The sequence below is a fragment of the Chlorocebus sabaeus genome, chromosome 7 (genome assembly GCF_047675955.1).
Source record: "Chlorocebus sabaeus isolate Y175 chromosome 7, mChlSab1.0.hap1, whole genome shotgun sequence".
In the NCBI taxonomy this organism is placed as follows: Eukaryota; Metazoa; Chordata; class Mammalia; order Primates; family Cercopithecidae; genus Chlorocebus; species Chlorocebus sabaeus.
In genome coordinates this window covers 69,749,731-69,772,536 of record NC_132910.1, presented here as the reverse complement: position 1 = coordinate 69,772,536, position 22,806 = coordinate 69,749,731, and the positions used below count along the sequence as shown (strand labels likewise).

Here is a 22,806-nt window from a genome sequence, read left to right as displayed (position 1 = left end):
ACTTTGAGAGGCCAAGGTGGATGGATTGCTTGAAGTCAGGAGTTTGAGATTAGCCTGGGCAACATGGTGAAACCCTGTTTCTACTACAAATACAAACAAATTAGCCAGGCATGGTGGCATGTGCCTCTAGTCCCAGCTACTTGTGGGGATGAGGTGAGAGGGTCTCTTGAGCCCAAGAGGTCAAGGCTGCTGTGAGCTGAGATCACGCCATTGCACTCCAGCCTGGGTGACAAAATGAGACTCTGTCTTAAAAAAAAAAAAAAGTAAATAAATATTAAAAAATTGTGCTTTTTTTTTTTTTTTTTTTTTGAGACGAGTCTCGCTTTGTCACCCAGGCTGGAATGCAATGGCGCGATCTCGACTCACTGCAATATCTGCTTCCTGGGTTCAAGCCATTCTCCTGCCTCAGCCTCCAGAGTAGCTGGGACCACATGCCCAGCTAATTAAATTAATTAATTTATTTATTTATTTATTTTGAGACAGAGTTCTGCTCTTGTTGCCCAAGCTGGAGTGCAATGGCATGATCTCAGGCTCACCACAGCTTCCGCCTCCTGGGTTCAAGTGATTCTCCGGCCTCAGCCTCCCAAGTAGCTGGGCTTACAAGGACACACCACCACGCCCAGCTAAATTTTTGTATTTTTAGTAGAAATGGTTTCACCATGTTAGCTAGGCCGGTCTTGAACTCCTGACCTCAGGTGATCTGCCCGCCTCGGCCTCCCAAAGTGTTGGGATTACAGGCGTGAGCCAACGTGCCTGGCCTAAAAAAATTGTACTTTTTTCTTCTAAAGGAGGCAAAAAATTAGTTCTTAGCTCTGTAGGTTATTATTTAATCTCATCGTTTTCTTCACAATATTATACCAATATTAAGAGAGTATTATACTCTTTAAGAGGGTAGGAAATTTAGAGGTATTTTTTTCTTGCTTAAACAAGAGTTAAAGACTATCATGATTTTTTGATGTGCCATTAAATGTGAGTTTCTTAGAAAAAGCTAAATTAGAGGTAAGTGATATAATAAAGTGGCTGTGGAGTATGGCAACAGAGAAGGTATAATTATTACCTTTTTAATTTAATTTTTTTAACAGTCATGAAAGAAATGGTTTTTAGCACATGCAGATGCTAATTTTAATATGTAAAAATTAAGGAATAAAATTGAATACATGTTGTGATTTATTCAGATATATGATTGACTGATTCTTCACATCATTAAGAATGTTCTATCTTCAGGGGTCCTGCCAGAGCAAGAACCATGGCTTATTTTGGAGAAGGAAAAGGACCCATCCATGTGGATAATGTGAAGTGCACAGGAAATGAGAGGTCCTTGGCTGACTGTATCAAGCAAGATATTGGAAGACACAACTGCCGCCACAGTGAAGATGCAGGAGTTATTTGTGATTATTTTGGCAAGAAGGCCTCAGGTAACAGTAATAAAGGTAAGTCACCTTCTGGAGCCCTAAACAAGTCAAAGAATACTAATTCCCACTCTATCACTATAAGCAGTACTTTGATAACAGAAATCAAGTACAACAAGAACATATACAGGCCCATGTCTTGTGCTGTTACTTAGATCCAGTAGTTCTTGGCAAACTTGCCTAGGTGGGGCTGACAGGTAGAACAAGGGTCGGGGGTAGGAGTAGATTTACGGGGCCTTATAATCTCTGGGATCATCCCCTTTTCACTTTCTTAGCCATTTCTGTATTTCCTTTTTTAGATGTAATAAAGCTCTCATGCTTGTTGCTATCTTTGAAGATCCAGAATTGATATTGACTTTATAAAAAGGAAATTACTGAAAATATAGAAATGAATTAAAGGCATTTCTAAAGTCTTACTAATATTTTAAACAAGGATATTTAAAAATGAATTTCAAAAAGAAAATGATCTTCTGTATATTTTATTCTCTGAAATTTAAAAATTTAAGGAAAATGATAAATAATCCTTTCATATGATACAGTAATGTTTCATAGTTTAAATGAATAGAGTTCTTGTAAGTTCCGTTTATTTATTTATTTATTTTGAGATGGAGTCTTGCTCTGTCACCGAGGCTTGAGTGCAGTGGCACGACTCGGCTTACTGCAACCTCCACCTCCCGGGTTCAAGTGATTCTCCTGCCTCAGCCTCCCAAGTAACTAGGATTACAGGCACCTGCCACCATGCCCGGCTAATTTTTGTATTTTTAGTAGAGATGGGGGTTTCACTGTGTTGTGTAGGCTGGTCTTGAACTCCTGACCTCAGGTGATCCGCCCACCTGGGTCTCCTGAAGTGCTGGGATTACAGGCGTGAGCCACCGCACCCGGCCTATTTAATTTTTATGAAATATTCTTTAAATGACTGAGCGAATGAGCTATTTTGGAGAAATTTGTGGTACATTTTATGAAAAGAACAGTCACCTCTTTATCTGGATTGAAAGTTTATAGTTCTGATACTCTGGATTTTGTTAAAATCAGGTGCACCTATATTTGAGCGTTCTCTTTTTCTAACACCTTTTAATAGCTGCCAAAGACAATGCAACAAATGAATTGGATGTCGTTAATATGATTCTTTGCTGTCTGAGGGGTTTCTGATTGTGAAAAGAACACTTACAATCCTTTGCACTTTATTTTCTATTCATATATATATTAAATATATTTTTATTTATGAATGTGTGTATATGTGTGTGTGTGTGTATAGATCTATGTATATATGTGAATAACTTGGCCAGCCCTTTCCCCCGAATTCTGATTATAACTTAATTTACTAAATTCCCTTTAATAATTTTAATTACCATTATAAATGGGACATAACTGATTCTTTGAATTATGTGAAATTCCATAAGTAGTTGAAAAACATAAAAAATTCATTATTTATATGTTTGTTTTTAATGCCTTCCTAGAGTTATAGCAATAATCTTTTTGATACCTTCCATGGTTATGGCAATGCTACTATATTTCAAGTAAAAAGATTTCATTTTAGCCTAGCTAGATTACAGAATCTGGCATATTACCCAGTTGATTTTATGTTGATACTCAGCACCTGGTGACATCTATAAGGTGATTCAAACTGAAGCCATTACTTATTGGTCATCTGATGGGCTCCTTTTATAAATGAACTTCGTTTTTCTTTTAAAATTTTTAGATAATAGTGTATGACTTTAAATAGAGTTTACTTTCTTGCAGTCTGGTTCTTTGCCCCAGAATGATGTAAACTTAAAATTTTGCTTGTTTTAAATATTACATCATTCCTTTTCTTGGCATCATATACATTGACCCAACTTGGGGCATTATTGGAAACTTACGTTTTTTCTAATATCTTACAATTTGCAGTGTCATCTAGAGGACTCATATTCTAAGAGATGAAGGTTAAAGTTTGACAGCATACCTCTGAGATCATTTGGCAAATTAATCATCTTGGTACACACTGTTGAACCTCTTTCTCCATCAAGAAATAACTATTGCTGATTCCCTATTGGGCTCCCTTCTACCTGGTTATTATGGGAGATCATTAGGGTTGATTAGGTCTTCCTGTTCTTAGCACAATTCCCACTGTCCTCCTCTTAGATAGAAAAACTACATATCTGTACTTTATACACATATATTTAACCAAAGAAACAAAGTACCTCTATATAAATTCTCCTATTTTCTCAAATATTTTAAAAATTAGTCATGTCTGTTATATTTGCCTTTCTTTCACATACCAGCTTTTCACATATTTTTAATTTAATTCTTTTTTTTTGTATGTTCTTGACAGAAGTCTGTTACCTTGGGAGGTTTGCCTGTATAGCCTTAACCATAGTTTACCACTTAAATTGGCTTAGCAAACCATTTCCGTATGCTGACATGCTAAGTAAATGTAAATTCACATCAGAATTCTAGCCTGGGAATGTGCTTTACTCTTCTGAGTTACATTTTTATATGTGACTTAAAACAGTGTTGTGTGTGGAAAGTAAGTGATTTAGGCCATTACTGCCCTTGCAGTTCTCTTATTTTGTTTAATGTTCCATACATTTTGTTCCATACTTTACACAAAATAGCAGCAGCAGAAGATATAGGTACCTACCAGGATGAAGTACTGGACAGAGTCAAACCAGTCAGCAGCCCATGAATCCCTCAGAGGTGAAGAATGGGAAACCTCATAATGTTTCTTGTCTACTTGCAAATTATTGCCATTTAATCAAATGAGAAAACTATTTTTTTACAAGAAAAATTTTAATTTGCAGAGAAAAGGCATTTTGACATAGAGGAGGAAGCATCAGTGGAGTATGTCACTTATCGTCTTCCCCCCTCCATCAGCAATGTGATAGCTTAATTAATGACCTATTTCTGCTTCAGAGTCCCTATCATCTGTTTGTGGCTTGAGATTACTGCACCGTCGGCAGAAGCGGATCATTGGCGGGAAAAATTCTTTAAGGTAGAAGTTCCTTCAAAAGAGACTTTTTATATTACAGAATTATTTATATACATAGAATGTTACAAACTGGGGATGTTCTGTTATATAAGAGACTTGTGCTCATTTTATTTTCTAAACTAAATTCAGATTTCACTGATAATTTCACTGTCCTTTGACCTATGTTTACTTTGTATAGACCATGTTCTTATATCACCAGCCTGATTTAAGAGATTAGATGTGTTGCTGAAAAGTTACATGGCACAAACAAAATAATTTAACAGGGGACCTGGAAGTGTGTATAACTACAAAGAGTCATTTAATTTAGAATGTATTTGTTTCAGACTTGACTCAGTTTAATCTAAGTTTTTTGTTTGTAGAATTTACTAATGGAAAACTTTATTAAATAGTTCTTCAGACTGCATAGGTGAGGTAGAGTGAGGAGAGAAATTACACTTTAAATCATGAACTATAAGGAAGACAACTTGTTTCTAAGAGTGTTAGGTAGGTGGAATCTATACAAATGCCTATAAGCAAATCTTCAGAGTTGCTGATGCTGGGCCTGCTCAGAGCTGTGGGGTCTCCTTCTCAAAGCAGGAAGGGATTGTATCCTGGAGTCCCTTTTGCTTTCCTTTTCCCCCGCCTGCAAGGCATTAAAGTTATTAAAGCCATTGCTTTAACCAGTGCTTTCCTTTGCTTTTTTGCCTTTTACTGACGTTGATGTGTAGCTCATTTTCTTCTTAGGGGTGGTTGGCCTTGGCAGGTTTCCCTCCGGCTGAAGTCATCCCATGGAGATGGCAGGCTCCTCTGCGGGGCTACGCTCCTGAGTAGCTGCTGGGTCCTTACAGCAGCACATTGTTTCAAGAGGTATGTGTCCACCTTCCCAAACAACCCAATGTAGCTTCTATTCATCAGTTATTCCAATCCCCTCATGCTCTACAGCACTCAAGGTGTCAGAGCCAGGCTATGAGCCTTCTCTGCTTGTGCCAGCAGACCTGTGGAATGAGGGAGTGACACAAGGAGCAAAGAGAGCGCTTAGAAAGCCACTTGCTACCCTAGTGTTACAGCAAATTCCGGATTTAGGGAGAATAGAAGAAGAGGGGTTTTTGGAGAGGAGGCAGCAATGTCAGTGCTCCCCGCAAGAACATATCTGAGGCTGAAATTATATCTTTGTAGAGGTAGAAGAGACCTCAGATTACTTAGTTATAAAAGATAAGGAGTAGGGAATGCAGTTGTAATGTTTTTGATCCTTTGAGTCTTGGTGTCTTGTACCTTTGAGAAAGGTTGCATCTGTTTCATTCTTGGTTTCCTATAGTTTAGTCCTGATTATTTCATCTTGTCCCAAACATTTTATCAGTCCTTTCTGAAGTCTTCCCAGTTCAGAGGAGAGGTCACGCAGAGTCACCAGAGTCACAGAGCTCATGGTGGCAGATCCTGCAGTAGAACCGGCTCTCCTTTCTCTTTGTTAAGTGCTGTTTTGTGGGCCTTGGTTAATGGCCCTGTCCTCAGCATTAATTTTGGTATTTAAATATGTATACCAATGTTTGTCAAAATATTGATAATTATTAAAGCAATGTGTTGAGTTTCATTGTATTATTTTAATTTTGTGTTTTGCACATTGTCACAATGAAGTTTAAAAAAAAATGTGTACCATATTGTTGAAACATTTTTGCAAGCAGAAATGTTTCTATTTTTTCTTATGTGATATCATATGGTACATACCTTTGCTTCATTATGTGCTTGTAATCCATCCATGCAGATTTGTTCATTCACTTTAACTGCCATATGAATTTTAACTGCTATTAAAGACTGAACCAGTTTATTTATTCCCCTGTTGCTGTGTAGTTAGCTGCTTTCCATTCTTTCATTGAGAGAAAACAATGTTGCAATAAACAACCAGATACCAGTCTCACTGGGTGTGTGCACATAGGGACATTTTTCTGGGTCCTAGAATATGGATTCCCATCAATTTGTCAAGCCCTACCAATTTATCCTTTGAAGAAGTTGTGTCAGTTTATAACCTAGCAATGTGTAAGTTCCTGTTTCCTCACGACTCTAGCTAAACTTGACTATCAAAATTTTAAATTTTTTGCCAACCACAAAGTTTTAGGGTTTCTTTTTAATTGTATTTCCCTGACCAATGTCTTCCTCTTTCATAAATTCTTTGTTCATATGCTTCACCTGTTTTTGTATTGGGCTATTTGTCTATTTGTAATTGATTTTTTAAATTTTTGGATATGTTTTGTGTGCTAAGTCTTTGTTAGGTGTTACAAGTACTTTTTCCTAGTCTGGACCATGTCCTTTTACTTGTTTATGGTCTTTTTCTTACAAAACTATCTTAATATATTTAAAAGTGTCATAATTTTCTTAAAAGTTTTACAAAAGCTTTGTATTTCTTATTTAAAAAATCTTTGTTTTGCCCTGATTATCTTTTTTTTCCCTAAAAACCTTTATAGTTTTGCTTTTAATATTTAGAATTTTAATTTTTCCAGTTTATTTTTGTTTATAGTATATGGTATGAAGAAAGGACCTAATCTTATACTTTTCTTTATGGATAGTTTTCCTAGCATTTTTAATTAAATATTCTAGTCTTTATCCACTGATTATGCTGTCTGCCATATGCCAAATTCTCATATATCCTTGTTCCTAGGATCTCTATTTTCTTCCATTTTTGTACTTCAGTAAATATTTGTGCAGTAATCTTCCACATTCAAGGTGCTACAGAGAATATGTATTTTATTTATTATTATTATTATTATTTTTATTTTTTTTTTTGAGACAGAGTCTCACTTTGTTGCCCCAGCTGGAGTGCAATGGCACGATCGTGGCTTACTGCAACCTCCACCCCCCAGGTTTAAGTGATTCTTCTGCCTCAGCCTCTTGAGTAGCTAGGATTACAGGTGTGTGTCATCATGCCCAGCTAATTTTTGTATTTTTAATAGAGATGGGGTTTCACCACATTGGCCAGGCTGGTCTTGTACTCCTGACCTCAAGTGATCTGCCTACCTTGCCTTCCCAGCCTCACCAAACCTGTATTTTACATAACAGTGGCCATTTGGGTATATAATTGAGCTTCAGAGTCCACATGTTTACTAGTGGATTTAACACATTCCTGTGTTACCTGAGTGGCATAAACAATAAAAATCATATTAATTCATTCACTTAACAAATAATTATTGAGCACTTACTATTCTCAGGTACATGCTATGTACTAGAGATACAGTGGCGAACAAGTCAGATAGAATCCTTCCTGTTACAGAGTTTACCATGTAGTTATAGGAGCTGAGAGGAAGGAGACGTTGACTTTGCTGATACAACCAGAAAAAGTTAAGGCATCATTTTTAAAGTGAGATATTTTTACCACAATGTTAGATCCATTTAGCTTGTTAATATTCCAGGTTCCTGAGCCCCTGCTCTAAATCTGCTGAATCTTTGGAGATGAGACCTAGGAGTTGCTTAGGTTAAGACCCACTTGCTTAGAGGAGAGATAGTTGAAGAATGATGATGGGGAAGAATAAGTGGAATTACCAGACAATTATCTTTGTCGTGTTCAACATATTCATTGCTAAACTGATAAAAAAACAATGATGGTAAATTGATTACATTTTTGGGTGCCAGAAGAAGGGGAGGGACAAGTAATATGTTGGAAGGTAGGATCATGATGGCAAAATATCTCTTTTTTTTCTTATATGGGAAGACCAAATTTTTAAAACGTCTTATAAAAAAAAAAGCCAGAATACATGTGTGGAACGTGGTTTGTTACATAGGTGTACGCGTGTCATCGTGGTTTGCTGCACTTATTGACTGGTCCTCTAAGTTTCCTCTCCTCACCTGGCAAAATATCTTGATAGGCTGATTCTAACAAGCAATATGGAATAAGGATGAAATAAAATGCTGCCTTTAGTTCCAGGAAATTTGGCTGAAATACAGCACAAGTGAAAAACTCACTGGTTTTAGTGTCCTGCAACTTTAATAAGACTCAGCAATACAAGATGGTTGCCCATGAAATTAATTCAGTCTTGGGCAGCACTGACGAACGGTGTCCAGACAAAGCAGTGAAGAACCTTGCTATTCTTTCTGTGCTCAAGTGACTGTCAGGGAGAAAAGCACTGTCTCCATCAAACAGAGAGAACTGTGCTCAGTTCTGCATGCCACATGATGAGAAAAGGACACAGTGCTCTAAGAAGGGCAAGCAGAAAGGAAAGATTGTGTGGGACTGGATTAGGTTTGTTGCCTTTTGCTTCAGATACCACAAATGTTAAAGGGAGATAAGATAATTTTTGTTTTAACACAAAGAAAGAGTTTTCTGTTGTTTATTTTGTATTTCTTTGACACTAGGACAGTTCAAAGATGGAGTGGGCTATGTGTGGGAGGAAAAGTGAGTTCTATTATGGAGTCTGTTTAAGCAGAGAGAGGTTGGGTTCATGTGTAGGTAGAGGCTGGTGGTAGATAAGATGTAATGTTTAGAGTACTGTGGTGAGAAAGCAAAAGCTATGTTTGAAGGATAACAATTATTACCTAGAATACAGGATCTGGGGTTTGTTAGTGAACTTAGAAGAGAGAGACAAGAATAGCCTGGGATGTCAGGGTTATGGATTTCTCTTTCATTTACTAGGCAGTGGGAAACCACTAAAGTTTTGAGCCTTGAAAGATGATCAAGGAAGAGTTTTAGGAGATAAGTCATTTGGAGATTTATGTCATATATCTGAGGGGGTAAGGCAAAGTTATTAATCTAGGGAGGCATCTGTGAATGGGCTTGACATTATGTTAAAAAATCTTTGTATATGTTTGTACTTATATGCCTTTTTCTGGCAAATTGGTCTGTGTTACCAAATGATTTAAGCAGGAACTGGAGGGACTGTGAGGAAGGGACCTAATTTTATACTTTTATACTGGAGGGAGACCAGTTGTAAGATTATTGTAATAATAGAAATACGCAAAAAGGAAAGGAGGGAGTGAAGGTAGAGAGGCTGTTAGAAATCAGTAGAGCCTGGTACAATGCAACAGAAGGAGACTTGGATCTGGCCACCAAAACCAGGGTTACAATTCTAGCTCTTCCAATTGTTAATTGTTTAACTTTGCGGAAATTATTTAACCTCTTGGAGTCTCAGGTTACTTCATTTTACATCTGTAAAATGAAGATAGTAATGTTCTACAGTGAGAAACAAATGATCTGCAAAGTATTTGAAAGAATTTTATAAACTGTAAAATTCAAAACAAACATTGGCTATTTTTATGTTGGAGTTTAAAGGCAAGAACTGAAGACTGTATTAGTGAAACTAGGGAACTCAGGATGATTTTATTTCACTTACTAATGGAGAAGAATAAGGTATAAAACTGCAAAGAACTTGAAGAAGCCTATTTTGGGGCTTTGAATTTAAGCAAAATAATCTATTATCTTCCTGTTATTCAAGATTTCTTGTCTTTCAAATTTCAGCCAAAAGTTACAGTCATAGGAGTTCAAGGCTTAAAGTATTAAAGTAGGAAGATTGCTCAAAAGTTGCACTTGAGGTTACAAACTTTAACTTTTGGGTTCCCTGGATGGGCTCTTTTTTGTGGTGGTGGTTGTTATTGTTGGATTTATTTGTTTAGGTGTCATTATTTCTCCTTTGGCCTGCTGTCTAGATTATTGCTTAAAGTCAATAATCGTCTCATTTGTGTTTATACACCAAGTGTCTACTGTATGACTTGGCACATAGTAGATACTCTAAATGATTATTGCATGATGAAAGTGGTGGCTCAGTTGCCAGATAGTGACTATATTTAAGAATGTTGGATTGTTTAGAGGATGGTGATATTTTTAAACCTAGATCAACAGATAATTCCTTCCATATGTCATTTGGAATTTCTTCTCATTATTTGCACAGTTTAAGATAAAAATAGTTGATTAAAGAGCAGAGGAGCAGATTATGATATGCAGCATTTTGATATGCTTTGGCTATAATACAAGATTCTTTTAATGTGAGTAGGGAAAAACCTGCTTTGCAAATGTGTTATATATCCTTCTGACTTGGTCTTTAACCTTTGCCGGATTTCATAGACTTCCTGTTTGAAGCGCCTAAGGAGGCTACAGCTCACATCTTTATTGAAGTAAGTTCATTAAAAGGCACACAGCTAGTTACTAGTGATTAGAACAAGCTCCAAATTTTGTTTTCCAGGATTTAGGGATTTTGCTTAAAACACATCCTCCTTTCATCATCAGAAACACTGAAATTTGCAAAATAGAGACTGTAATATAGAAGCAATGTAGTAGGGCTCTGAGGTTCTTGTCCTTTTAGATGCCAGGTGAAAGATACCTTAGTTTAATATAAGGCCTATGGGTAGGGAAACTGGATTTCATATTTTGAAATTAGCTTCCCCTCACCCCCTTTTGACATTTCCACTACTTTATTAACTACTGGTCTTCTGTACACCTAAAGATTTCTTGTTCATCAGAGCTTCCTTGGTACCGAATTATTGCAGTGATATAGTCTAGTGTGGACAATAAGGCATAGATTGTTATTACCACTTGTGTATTTTATTACACAGGATGAGAACTTTTTATGTTTATTTGCTTGCCTTCATAGCATAATCACTCTTTTATATAATCTTTGTATCAGAAGAATCTAGGAATGATGGCCTGAGGAGGATGAGATCAAAATGCCGTAATTCCACTCTGCCACATTAATGCCGTAATGCCAGCAGCCTCAGTTACACTCATTTCATATGGAGTAGTCTCTTTAAGGGTACTTTATTTGAAGGCTGGCAAAGTTTTCGTAACTCAATTCTTACTCCCTCACGGCTTTCACACATTTCCATGCCAGTGTAACAAGCGTACCTGAAGTAGTTGGTAAATCACTATTTAAAGGCTTTCTATCTCATTTTTCACAGTTTCTTTAATGTTAATGCAATACACATGGAACGCAGTAGCCCGTTGGCAATTTGAAGTGGAAACTTCAATAAATTAAGTTCTTTTGTAGCTGGCTTGTGAATCTTACATAATATAAATTGCTAATTTTTGCTTTCTATTCTAGATTGTAACTACAAGTACCATGAAATGACCTTGTGTGTCTATTGTGGTGCAGCAATATAACTGAGGCAAAAGTTCCTGAATATTAATTTATTTTAATTGCTTATGCTGATAACAAACATGATTTTGCAGGAATAAATGTACCTGAAACAAGGGCTTTCTTATTTCTGTAATTTTACTCCAAAGTGGATTTGTTCAAGAATATAACTTTACCTGACTTTATCTCATTTACTTTTTGCCTACAAATGCAATAGTAGCTGGAAATTGTTAGAAATGACTAGATATTTCTAATTAGAGAGATGACCACAGAGGTAATGGGACTTACTTTTTAAGAACACAGTGTGTCAGGTGCCTAATGTTGTTTCATCATGACATAGTATATGGTAGAGCAGAGCTCTTAGGAACATAGTCTTTGGTAATACACATATCACCAATCATGCTAAAACTATTTCTGTAGTACACATAGTATTTGTGTATGTGCAAGGGCTAATGCAAGATTCTACTGAGGTTTACTTCTCTGTAAGCAATTGGAACCATTTACACAAACAACTTTAGTCAACTCCTTTTTGAGTTTCATCCAGAGAGAGGAAAAACAGATTTTAGTAGTAGCAGATGTGCGTGGCCTGATGTAAAATATTGTTTTCCTGTAGAGACGAATCCATGTAGAGAACAAACACAAAGATTATGACCCTGCAACCTGAATTAATTCTACTTTTAATTCTAGTAATTCGTTGTTGTTGACTTTACCCTCAGTCTCAGAGAAACTTGGACATTGGATTTTAATAAACTGCTGTGTCTCAGATCCTCTCTTGCTCAAGCTTGTCTGGGAATTTCATCCAATTTTTATTTGAGGGGGAGTTGAAGGCATTTCAGCAAAGCAAACAACTGAATGATGTGTCAGCCAAAACCTGAAATGTTTGTTTTAGGAGCATTTTTGGATAAAATAAAGTCTATCAAAATAACAAAAGTTCAACTAGAAAAACCTTAAAATACATTGCAAAAGAGGATTGCTTTATATGTTGTCTTGAGAAGCCTAGAACCATAATAGATACTTCTGAAGTCCACACACATATTGAGTACTTCAGCTAAAGTGTTATCCCTAAAGCATATAATCATACCTACTAGGAGAGGTGACACTAGAAGACAAAAATTTGGTTGGAAAACTATTCCAATCTTGTGTCAGATGCTCTTCAAATTCTAAGCACAAAGTATATTCTAAGAATAATTGGAGTTAAAGGAGTGTGAGACTCCATGCTTAGGTTTAGCTGGTACATTTCCCTAAATTAGGACAACTTTAAAAGTATAGGTACTGGCGGGGTGCAGTACCTATAATCTCAGCACTTCGGGAGGCCAAGGCAGGCAGATCGCTTGAGCCCAGGAGTTTGAGGCCAACCTAGGTAACATAGTGAGACCCTATCTCTACAAAAAATAATTTTTGAAAACTAGTTGAGCATGGTGGCATGCACTTGTGGTCCCGGCTGCTTGAGTGGCTGACGCAGGAGGATGGCTTGAGCCTAGGAGATCAAGGCTCACAGTGAGCCATGATCGCACCACTGCACTCCAGCCTGGGCAACAGAGTGAACCCTTGTCTCAAAAAAGAACATAAAAAACTTGTGTGTATTCCATATATACATATGAACTAACAAAGAATTTCATTTTGACAAGAATGGTGCTCTTTGCCTTTTTTGTTAGGTAAATATTTTTATTCTCAGTTTAATATTAACTGCTGATTGGTGAGCGTACAAATTCTGGTGTTTACCTGCCAAAATATACTTGATCCAAGAACACAGTGTATGCATGGAACATGTATGCTTTTTGCATTTTGGTATCTATTAGTAATCTCAGGATGCTTACTTCATCCAGTGAAATTCTGGGCATGTATGGGCAGGAGTTATGCCCACACTTTTGAGTCTTTGGTTCAGTGATTCCCAAGTCTGACTGTGTATCTGAACCACCTATGATCCTACACCAGCTGTATTAATTTATATTCTCAGAGATTATATAGCTTGGGCATTTATATTTTTTAAAGTGATATAAGTGATTCTGATAACAGCCAGCATTAACAAGAACATTGGATTTTCATGGGGATTTTTATATGAAATAGAAACTTTTTTTGATAGTTTTGTTATAATATGGTAATTGGTAAGATCTCTTTTTAATTTCAGTTAAGTTAGGGATGAGAGTGTATGTATGTGGACATGAGTGTCTTTCAAAATAACTCATTCAATATACATTTACTAAGCGCTTTCTCTGTGCCAAGCACTTTGCTGGGTGCTAAGGAGACAGTAGTGATCATGACATGGTCCTTCCCCTTGAGGAGCCTTTAATTAAGTCCTAGAAACTGTTACATATGCATTGAGAGTGTTCAAAAGGATTGGCTAGCTTTCGGGAGAACAGAGGATTAGGAGGAGCCTCCTAGGAGATCTCTGACTGGATCAGGACAAAACCAGTTTTTGCCATATTAGGATAGAGGGGATGAGGGAAACAACATTGCACATAGTTTGGATAATGACAGGTTTGTAAGACAACTCTTCAAACGGTTTAAATGACAGGAGCACAGGGGCCAGACTGGTGTCAGAGAGGGGACCAAGGACCAGTTCTTAGATGGATTTGTGTATCATTTAAGGAAGTTGAATTTCACATAGATTGGGGATCCCCTGAAGGGTACTCAGAAGGAGTTATATTATCAGGCAGAAACATCACTCTGGTGGCAGCATGAGGGATGGGTTGAAAAAGTTAAAACTTGAAGCAGCAAGGCCATTCAGGCGACTATTGCAATAGTCTTGGCATGAAATGACATATTAAGGCAAGATTGCCCAGGGCTTTTAACACTGATATTATTTTAAAAATAAATTGCCTGTGGTAGTAATGTCCTGTTTCTTTGCTTACTGGTTGAAGACTCAATTTTTATAGATATTGCGGAATAGATTTAAACAGCCAGTTTAGCTGCAAAGATTATTTTAGCCAAGCATCACAGCTGTTTCTTACAGAATGGAAAATATTGTTGCAATAAGACTTAAAACAGAGTGAATTCCTGTCTCAAAGAAAAAAAAAGATAAAAAAGATAAAAACTCAAACAGGTCAAGTTATTTTAAATAATATATTTAACCTAGTATATCTCAAATATTATCATTGCAAAACGTAACTAATAGAAAAATTGAGATATTTAATATTCTTATTATCTATAGGGACAATATTTTAGTATTTTTTCATACTAAGTCTTCAAAATTCTGTGTATTTTGTACTTTGAGCACATCTTAATTCAGACTAACCATATTTCAAGTGCTGCAATAACCACAGTTAGCTAGTGGCTACCATATCAGACACTGCAGCTCTAGATAATTTCTTAAATTTCATTAAAAAGATAAATGCAACATTTCAGCAGTACTTTCAAGGATGTATTTACAATAATTCTTGTGGGAAAAGTGTTAAATCACTTGGGGTTTTACTTTAAATACGTGAACGTACTGTTAATAAAATTTACTGAATATACTAGCGATATTATTAGCACACAGAAAGTAGAAGTGAGAATAAGTACTTGATTACTCTCCATACCTATTACTTTTTACAGTTTCAGTATGTGAAATAATCCTAAATTTTACTTAAATTTTCAAGGAAGTTATAAGAGCATATACTTTAGGCACAATATATTAAAAAGCCTCTGAACTTTAAAGATACGTGATGATTTAAGATTCTCAATAAATCACAAACTATTAATATTAAAGATCAATAGTAGGTGGCTGTATAAGCCAAATCATCTTTATTGCACTGTTTAGTTTTTGAGCACTGACAGTTAATTATATATATAAGATGGTCAGAGCCCTACTTAAGGATATTAGAATATTGAGGCATCTCATAACCTCCAGTAATTTTATAGAAGTGGGAAGTTTTATTTTAAATAGACACTAGAAAATGACGAGCTTCTGAATACCAACTCTTCTAAGTTCACATTCAAGTATAGGTCTGGTAAACAATAAAAGACCCAAGTTTTGGTTAAAAAAAAAAATTAAAGTGACAGTTGTTATATGCATGCTTTCCCCCTTTAACAGTTAGATGCTAGCACAAAATAGGTAGAGTTGATGAAACAAGGGCTGGAGTTTTGGCAGGTAAAGGACAAGCAGGGTAGTTTTGCAAGAGTGATTGTTGTAATGGGCAGATGGTGGAATCCAAGCTAGATAAAAAAGGAAGTCATAAAACATTGAAATGAAAAAATAGTGGGGCCAAAGGATAGAAGTCCAATGGGTTTGAAGGATTTTAGCGCTGTAAAAATGGAAGGCAGAAATACGGTATGCGTGAAATCAAGATTTCAGAGGTGTGTGGTTATCTGGTGAATACAAAGTCTAGGTCTTACATTGTAAGTGGATGGCTGAGATGAGGTGGAGAATACACTCATTGCAGATGACTAAGTCAAGGAACTACAAAGGAAAAGTTATTGGAAATTAAGTCTTATAAGAATGTTATAAGTAGTGGGATGCAATGAGCATGGTGCTCTAGTCTTCCGTGAAAAAGAGGAAGTAACTAGGAGATGGGTTGTGTCATACATTCTAGGTCAGAGGTTCTCAACTGGGGGCAGTTTGCTTAACAGGGAACATGTGACTATGTATGGAGACATTTTTGGTAATCACAACTGGGGATGGAGGGTATGTGTACCATGTACCAGTGGCATCTAGTGAATAGGGGCCAGGGATGTTTTTAAACACACTATAATGCACAGGACAGCCCTCACAACAGAGAATTACCTGGTCCAAAATGTTAATAGGTTCTGAGGTTGAGAAACCCTGCTTTAGGTGGGTTCAGTATCAGAATTAAAGTATGATGGCTGAAAAATGGGCTCAGAACTATCCATCTGGTAAATATTGTTTCTATTTTAATGGAATATGGAAAAAAGTATACATTAACAATACACATTCACTAATTTAAATCAACCAATGTTTGCATTCCTAATGGCACAACACTATTCTAGGTGTTTTAATCAGTGAACACAACAAAGATACCTCTGACCTGGAATAGCTTTGACTCAAGCAGGGAGGAGAATAAATACAATAAATAGTAAACCAGATAGTTTTGTTAGAAAGTGATGCTTAAAAAAGAGAAAAAGTAGAGCAGATGAATGACATTGGGAGTGTTCAATGATGGGAGGACAAAGAAAGATGGGTTGCAATTTTAAATATGAGGGTGTCAAAGTAGTCTTCATTGAGGTGACATCCGAATAAAGATTTAAAAGAGGGGAAAGGATAGAATGAATATATGTTGATCTGAAAGTATAGTTTGGGTTTGCATTCACTTTAGAGGAAAGGGAAGGAGTTTACGTCCACCTTGCATGACTGAAGTGGACTGTACTAAGTACTTTGATGGACACAAAGTTAGTTTCTGCCCTCACAGAACTTCATGACAAACTAACAATCTTGGAAATAACAGAGCAACAAAAATGGCAAACACAGGACAATAATTTTGACCTATTCCAGTTTTGATCCCTTTTCATTCAGGAAATGATGGTTAATGATTAGTCTTTATTTTCCACTCATCCTCCACATTTGCTCCTTCTTGGAGAACAGATTGCACAGTGAAATGAAGACAAGAGGTTATGACAATGGGTTCACAGTAGAAGATCAGGAATGGTGGGTCAGATAAATGGAAAGAAAGGTTGAATTTACAAAAGGGGCTGATGATTTGGAAGAAGGGCTTGTATCTTCATTAGTCTTCCTTCTTGACAATCAGTAATTTTCAGTATCTGAAGCAAATCTCTCATTAGTACTCTCTGCCTCTCAGGTATGGCAACAGCACTAGGAACTATGCTGTTAGGGTTGGCGATTACCATACTCTGGTACCAGAGGAGTTTGAGGAAGAAATTGGAGTTCAACAGATTGTGATTCATCGGGAGTATCGACCCGACAGCAGTGATTATGACATAGCCCTGGTTAGATTACAAGGACCAGAAGAGCAGTGTGCCAGATTCAGCAGCCACGTTTTGCCAGCCTGTTTACCATTCTGGAGAGAGAGGCCACAGAAAACAGCATCCAACTGTTACATAACAGGATGGGGTGACACAGGTAAGGCACAATTGAAAAAAAAAGCAGGGACCTTTCTCTGTCTGGTATTATCCACATATTTGGGTGTGCAATGGGCAGTAAGATCTTAAATGGGTTCACTTATTTGGAGAAATTTTGCTTAGTATGAAATGCATGCATGTAATCGAGACTTATATTCTGTAGGTATTGTTGGTTCTAATGAGAACTTTAGCATAAACTGAGAACTCAGTTTAATTCAGTGAAGTAGACATGAATTGATGTGCTAATGTGAAACCAGCATGAATGCATTCTATGCTTTTTGATATACAGAATTCAAATATGAATGCCTGCACAAATGTGCTTTCTTTAGATCACCTTACTCTACACATCCATAGATGTTATTCATTATTCCTCAGACAATTCAGTACTGAGAAGTGAATTTTTAAAGGTTAAGATTGTGTCAACATTAAAAATACCAGTCATTGCTCATTTTAAACTACACTAATGCCACAACAGGGATTTTATTTTCATGACTATTACATGCTCGGTAACTGTTAAATGTTATGATGGTTATCCGGAATGCCACTAATCAGATGTTTGGTCTGAGTAGGACGAGCTTATTCAAGAACACTACAGCAAGCAGCCATTCCCTTACTTCCTAAGAGGTTTTGTGAAGAACGTTATAAGGGTCGGTTTACAGGGAGAATGCTCTGTGCTGGAAACCTCCATGAACACAAACGCGTGGACAGCTGCCAGGGAGACAGCGGAGGACCACTCATGTGTGAACGGCCCGGAGAGAGCTGGGCGGTGTATGGGGTGACCTCCTGGGGGTATGGCTGTGGAGTCAAGGATTCTCCTGGTGTTTATACCAAAGTCTCAGCCTTTGTACCTTGGATAAAAAGTGTCACCAAACTGTAATTCTTCATGGAAACTTCAGAGCAGCATTTAAACAGATGGAAAACTTTGAATCCCCACTATTAGCACTCAGCAGAGATGACAACAAATGGGGAGATCCACGTTTTTGCTTTGTGTTGTGGTAAAAAAATTGTGTACCCCCTGTTGCTTTTGAGAATTTGTGAACATTTTCAGAGACCTCAGTGTAGTGGAAGTGACAATCCTTAAATGAACTTTGTTGTCTATCCTAATTTCACTGGAGTGACTTATTCTAAGCTTAATCTATCCCTATTTCTCAGAATCATTCTATGCTGATTTCACAAAAGATCATTTTTACAACTGAATTGAGAACCCCTTATAAGTTAATCAGTGGTGTCTGAATTCATATTAAATACCCACATTTGACATAAATGCGGTACCCTTTACTACACTCATAAGAGTGGCATATTTATGCTTAGAGCTTTTCAAAATTCTTGACAAGAAATCATCTTCTCTGTAGCCTTTGCCAAGTGAGGAAATCAATGGTTAAGGAATTCCACTACCAACTTTTAGGCCTGAATAGGAGTAGTAAGCCTCAAGGACATTTGTCTGTCACAATATATTCTCAAAGTGATCTGATATTTGGAAACAAGTATCCTTGTTGAGTACCAAGGTGCTTCAGAAACCATAAGATAAAAATACTTTACCTACAGTGTATAAACTAGCAAGATTTGAAAGGATTTCTGGTAACAAAATGCCAGTTGGACATACCACCTAGTTTATCCAACACATTTAACATATCTACTATATTTGCTTTTAACAAGCACTTCAGATTTAACTTAGAATTAAATGTTAACTCTTCCTTAGCATCATAGTCCACGTTCCCCGACCATGATGTAAGAGTGCCACCTACTGACACTTCCCTGTAACTGACTTATACCTGCAGGTTTCCCCAAGACCAACCTGATACAATTCAATCTTAAAATGTACTAGTCAAAATGCTTTCCTGGCCTATACATTGAAAAGTTCTAATAACTTTTCAATTGTTTTAATGCATACAGCAGTTATAACATATGCCAGGCACCGCATTCGGCAGCTCTGAACATCACTGACAAGTTGCAAAAGGCCACTAGGATCTTTCAGTAGCAGCCCTTGTTTTCAAATAGGGGAAAACAGGCTTGCCTCAAAGTGAGTCGTTGGTGAAACACTGATTCCAAACTCCACAAAAAGGAGTCCCAATGCTGGATTTTCCCCCCATGGTTCTCCCACCTGAAGGACTGGTTTTTCTATGGCTATTTCTCTGAGTTAAGGGATAGCTGCTTAACTATGCACCTTTACAGAACATTCTTAGCAGTAATGCTCAAATTTAAAAGGCACACTCAAGATACTTCAATGTCATAGATCCTTCCCCAGGTCCCAAGTTGTATAAATATAGGTCAAAGGTTAGCATGAACTTTCGGATGGTTTTAAGTAATCCTCTTGAATGCCAGTCATTAAAGGACTTTACCCTCCTACATCAAATTACATCCTTTTCACAAATGCCCATTTCTGTAATAACTGGTGCAAATCTAAAGGTGCTTTATAGTTTTACTATTTTGCAGATTTGAAATGCTGCATATAATGCAGAAGAGCATTAAAAACTTTTGTAAAAACTCATGATTTTGATAAGCAGCGTTTATATGTAAATAGAGCTACATATGGCACACACACTTGCACAAGGGCTTCAGAAAAACGTGCAATATAGGTGAGAAAAATGTCTATTGAAACTTTCTCACGGGCTGCCCTTATAATTAAACTACAGTGCTAGAGCAAGCAACATCAATGTTTCAAGTAGATCAGGGACCGACAAACCTAAAAGGCAGCAAACAGTCTGCAATTTGCTCAATTCTGAAGAATACATGGTTCATATAACATGCTTTTACTATAACCGTCTTGTGACTTGAAAGATACACGTGTTCTGTGCATATCTGTGTAAATAAAGTACATAATTTTTCACATTGTATAGCTGCCTTAAATTTTTGTATGGTTTAAAAAGACTGCTCTCTCCCCTGGGGGTAACCTGGTAATTTTTATATTTTACATTTTTCACAAAGGCTGCAATATCCTTAGAACTGTACTCATTCACACTACTTCCACATGAACGCGTAACATTAAACAGGAGGTATTCTGCTCACTATTAACTACTTTTCCGTCTATTAGTCACTCAGTCAAGGAACAATGAGTAGCCACATGAATTAAGCATTTTATTTAATTATCACGGACCACCTTAAATATTACTTTAAAAAATTCAGTCCTATATTGAAAATAGGTATCCTGATAACTTCCAGAACATTATTTGGAACACCGTTTCCCCAACTAAGATAAATCCATTGCCGGATGCTGAACAGACTTTGCCCATTACCACTTTGGATTTCTTGATAGTCTGCAAGAGAAAAAAAAAGAACATTATAAAACTCCGAGCTGTGTACTTACCCCACTGTTCTGAGATCTTATCAGCTAATTCAGTTGGTTGGTAACTCTTAAACTACAAAAGCCAGCAAAACGGGCCAGCTTTAGCTTTCCAACGTCCTGGCGCTAAGGCGTTTCAGATTAACTCAGGAATATGAAAAAAAAAAATGTACCTTATGTTTCCATCATCCATCGTAATGTGTTCAGCTCAGCTTCCTAGAAACATTTGAACAACAGTTTAGAAAAGTTCGCCCAATAATCCGGCACCCTCCAGGTTTTTAGCAGTGAATGTTACTTGTGCAAGTCAGAATCTGATACCAATTAAATGGTGACAGCTTTGCCAATAAACAAGAATATGCTCTTCCATGGCTAGGAAGGGAGACTGCCACATCTGACAGGTCCCAAAGATACATGGAGATTCACAATCCAGAATTAACCAGCAAGCAAACTGCTACAGGTTATTTACTCACCATCTGGCTCAAACTGACGGTTCGCGGGGTGCTATGGCACAAGAGCGACAGAATAGACTCAAGATGGCCACATGACACCGACAGCGAAACAGGCTTCACCGGAGTCCCCGGGCGCACGGAACCTTTCCCCGAGGGCCCACGGCCCACGCACGCCGGGATTCAGGGTCCAGGGCTGCACGTGGCCGCCCCGCGACCTAATGAGCACTCAAGTCCGCGCATGCTTGTAAACTTACGGGTTTCCAAAGCTGCCTCCCGACCTACCAATATCCTGACTGCGCTGCCTTTTAGGTAAGGCAGTAAGTTTCAGCCCAATTATCATTTTAACGTAAGCAAGACAACTATGTACTTTCACCTAATCCCGACGCTTCCCGAACATGAAAGGCTGAGGCCTTCGGCACACGCTCTCTTATAGAACTGATGACGCTATTCCGGGGGAAGCGCCGCGAGGGGCGGAGCCTATGTTGTTTCACTCTCCGCCCCGCCCAGCCCTGCCGCGGCTCCACCTGTTCCGTCGGCCACCTCCTCCCGGGCTCCTTTACCCTCTTCCCCGCCCTTCGTCCACGTCTGAGCGGGTCACCTGGCTCCGGATCCAGACGCATGCGCACATACGAGAGCCAAAAGGTTCTCGCGATAGCGAAAAATCATGACGCTTACCCATGTAGGTGACGGAAGCGAGGGGATCTTTTGGTGTTTCCTGTTTAGGATACTTATTTTAGACAATATTAGAAAAAGGGGCCGAACGCTGTGGCTCACGTCTATGATTCCAGAACCTTGGGAGGCCGAGGCGGGCGGATCACTTGAGGTCAGGAGTTGGAGACCAGCCAGGCCAACATGGCGAAACCCCGTCTCTACTAAAAACACAAAAGTTAGCCGGGTGTGGTGATGAACGCCTATAGTCCCGGCTACTCGGGAGGTTGAGGTGGGAGAATCGCTTGAGCCCGGGAGGCGGAGGTTATGGTGAGCTCAGATCGCGCCACTGCATTCCAGTCTGGGCGACAGAGCGAGTTTCCATCTCAAAAAAAATAAAAGAAGGTTAGACCCGATGAGCCTAGGAGACACCCGGTTTCATGAGCATGTGCATGTTTCCCATGTTTCAGTCTGACCCTGACCCACAGTTTGTTGCCCACTTCTGGCCGCCCTTGGACTCTTAATTCCGGAAAGCGGAACGCCTCAGTCTTACCTCACCCGCTGTACATTGCCTGGAGGATGCAATGAAATACGGCTACCGCCACTGTAAAGTGGAATTTCCAGCCTTTAGGAATAGTTTTGTTAGACATGTGCTTTTAAAAGAACACTGAATTTCTTTTCTGTTTTCATTTTCCTCCTGTATGAAACAAACCAGGTGAAGTTTTTACTTAGTGCTGGACCATTTGGAGCAGCACATTGTAGCAATTGCTGTTAAGGAAAAAGGTATCAACACGGGTGATTAAAGTGCAGTGGAGATCTACAAAAACATGAAGTCATTACATACTTTTTGGGGGAAAGATTTAATTAGAGCAATAACTGCCATTCGGTTTGGAATGGACAAGCTTATAGGAGACACATTTTTATTTGAGATAATAGGGCTGCTTCTAAGGCTCACCATATTTCACCTATCTTCCTTTGTCTCCTTGTTTCACTCAATTCCACTAATGAACCGAAA

The 22,806-nt window shown here is 37.9% G+C and overlaps 1 protein-coding gene, 1 long non-coding RNA gene and 1 other non-coding gene across 3 annotated transcripts in view; 1 reads left to right on the top strand and 2 right to left on the bottom strand.

Annotated features, from left to right (window-relative positions):
- PRSS12 (serine protease 12) overlaps positions 1-18,515 on the top strand; it is a 78,538-nt gene extending 60,023 nt beyond the window's left edge. Inside the window, exons 9-13 of the mRNA XM_007999652.3 lie at positions 1,225-1,430; positions 4,302-4,380; positions 5,101-5,223; positions 17,135-17,415; positions 17,984-18,515. Coding sequence (XP_007997843.3) covers positions 1,225-1,430; positions 4,302-4,380; positions 5,101-5,223; positions 17,135-17,415; positions 17,984-18,291 — 997 coding nt within the window. The 3' untranslated portion in view covers positions 18,292-18,515. The remainder of the gene's footprint in view (positions 1-1,224; positions 1,431-4,301; positions 4,381-5,100; positions 5,224-17,134; positions 17,416-17,983) is intronic.
- A 1,953-nt stretch (positions 18,516-20,468) lies between these two features.
- On the bottom strand, positions 20,469-21,565 carry LOC140712017 (uncharacterized). Its single transcript, XR_012093414.1, has 3 exons — positions 21,165-21,565; positions 20,868-20,910; positions 20,469-20,668 (listed from the first exon to the last, which is right to left on the bottom strand). It is a non-coding gene; the product is annotated as an uncharacterized lncRNA (long non-coding RNA).
- Positions 20,981-21,111, bottom strand: LOC119624049 (small nucleolar RNA SNORA24). Its single transcript, XR_005240138.1, has one exon. It is a non-coding gene; the product is annotated as a small nucleolar RNA SNORA24 (small nucleolar RNA).
- Positions 21,566-22,806: the final 1,241 nt, after the last annotated feature.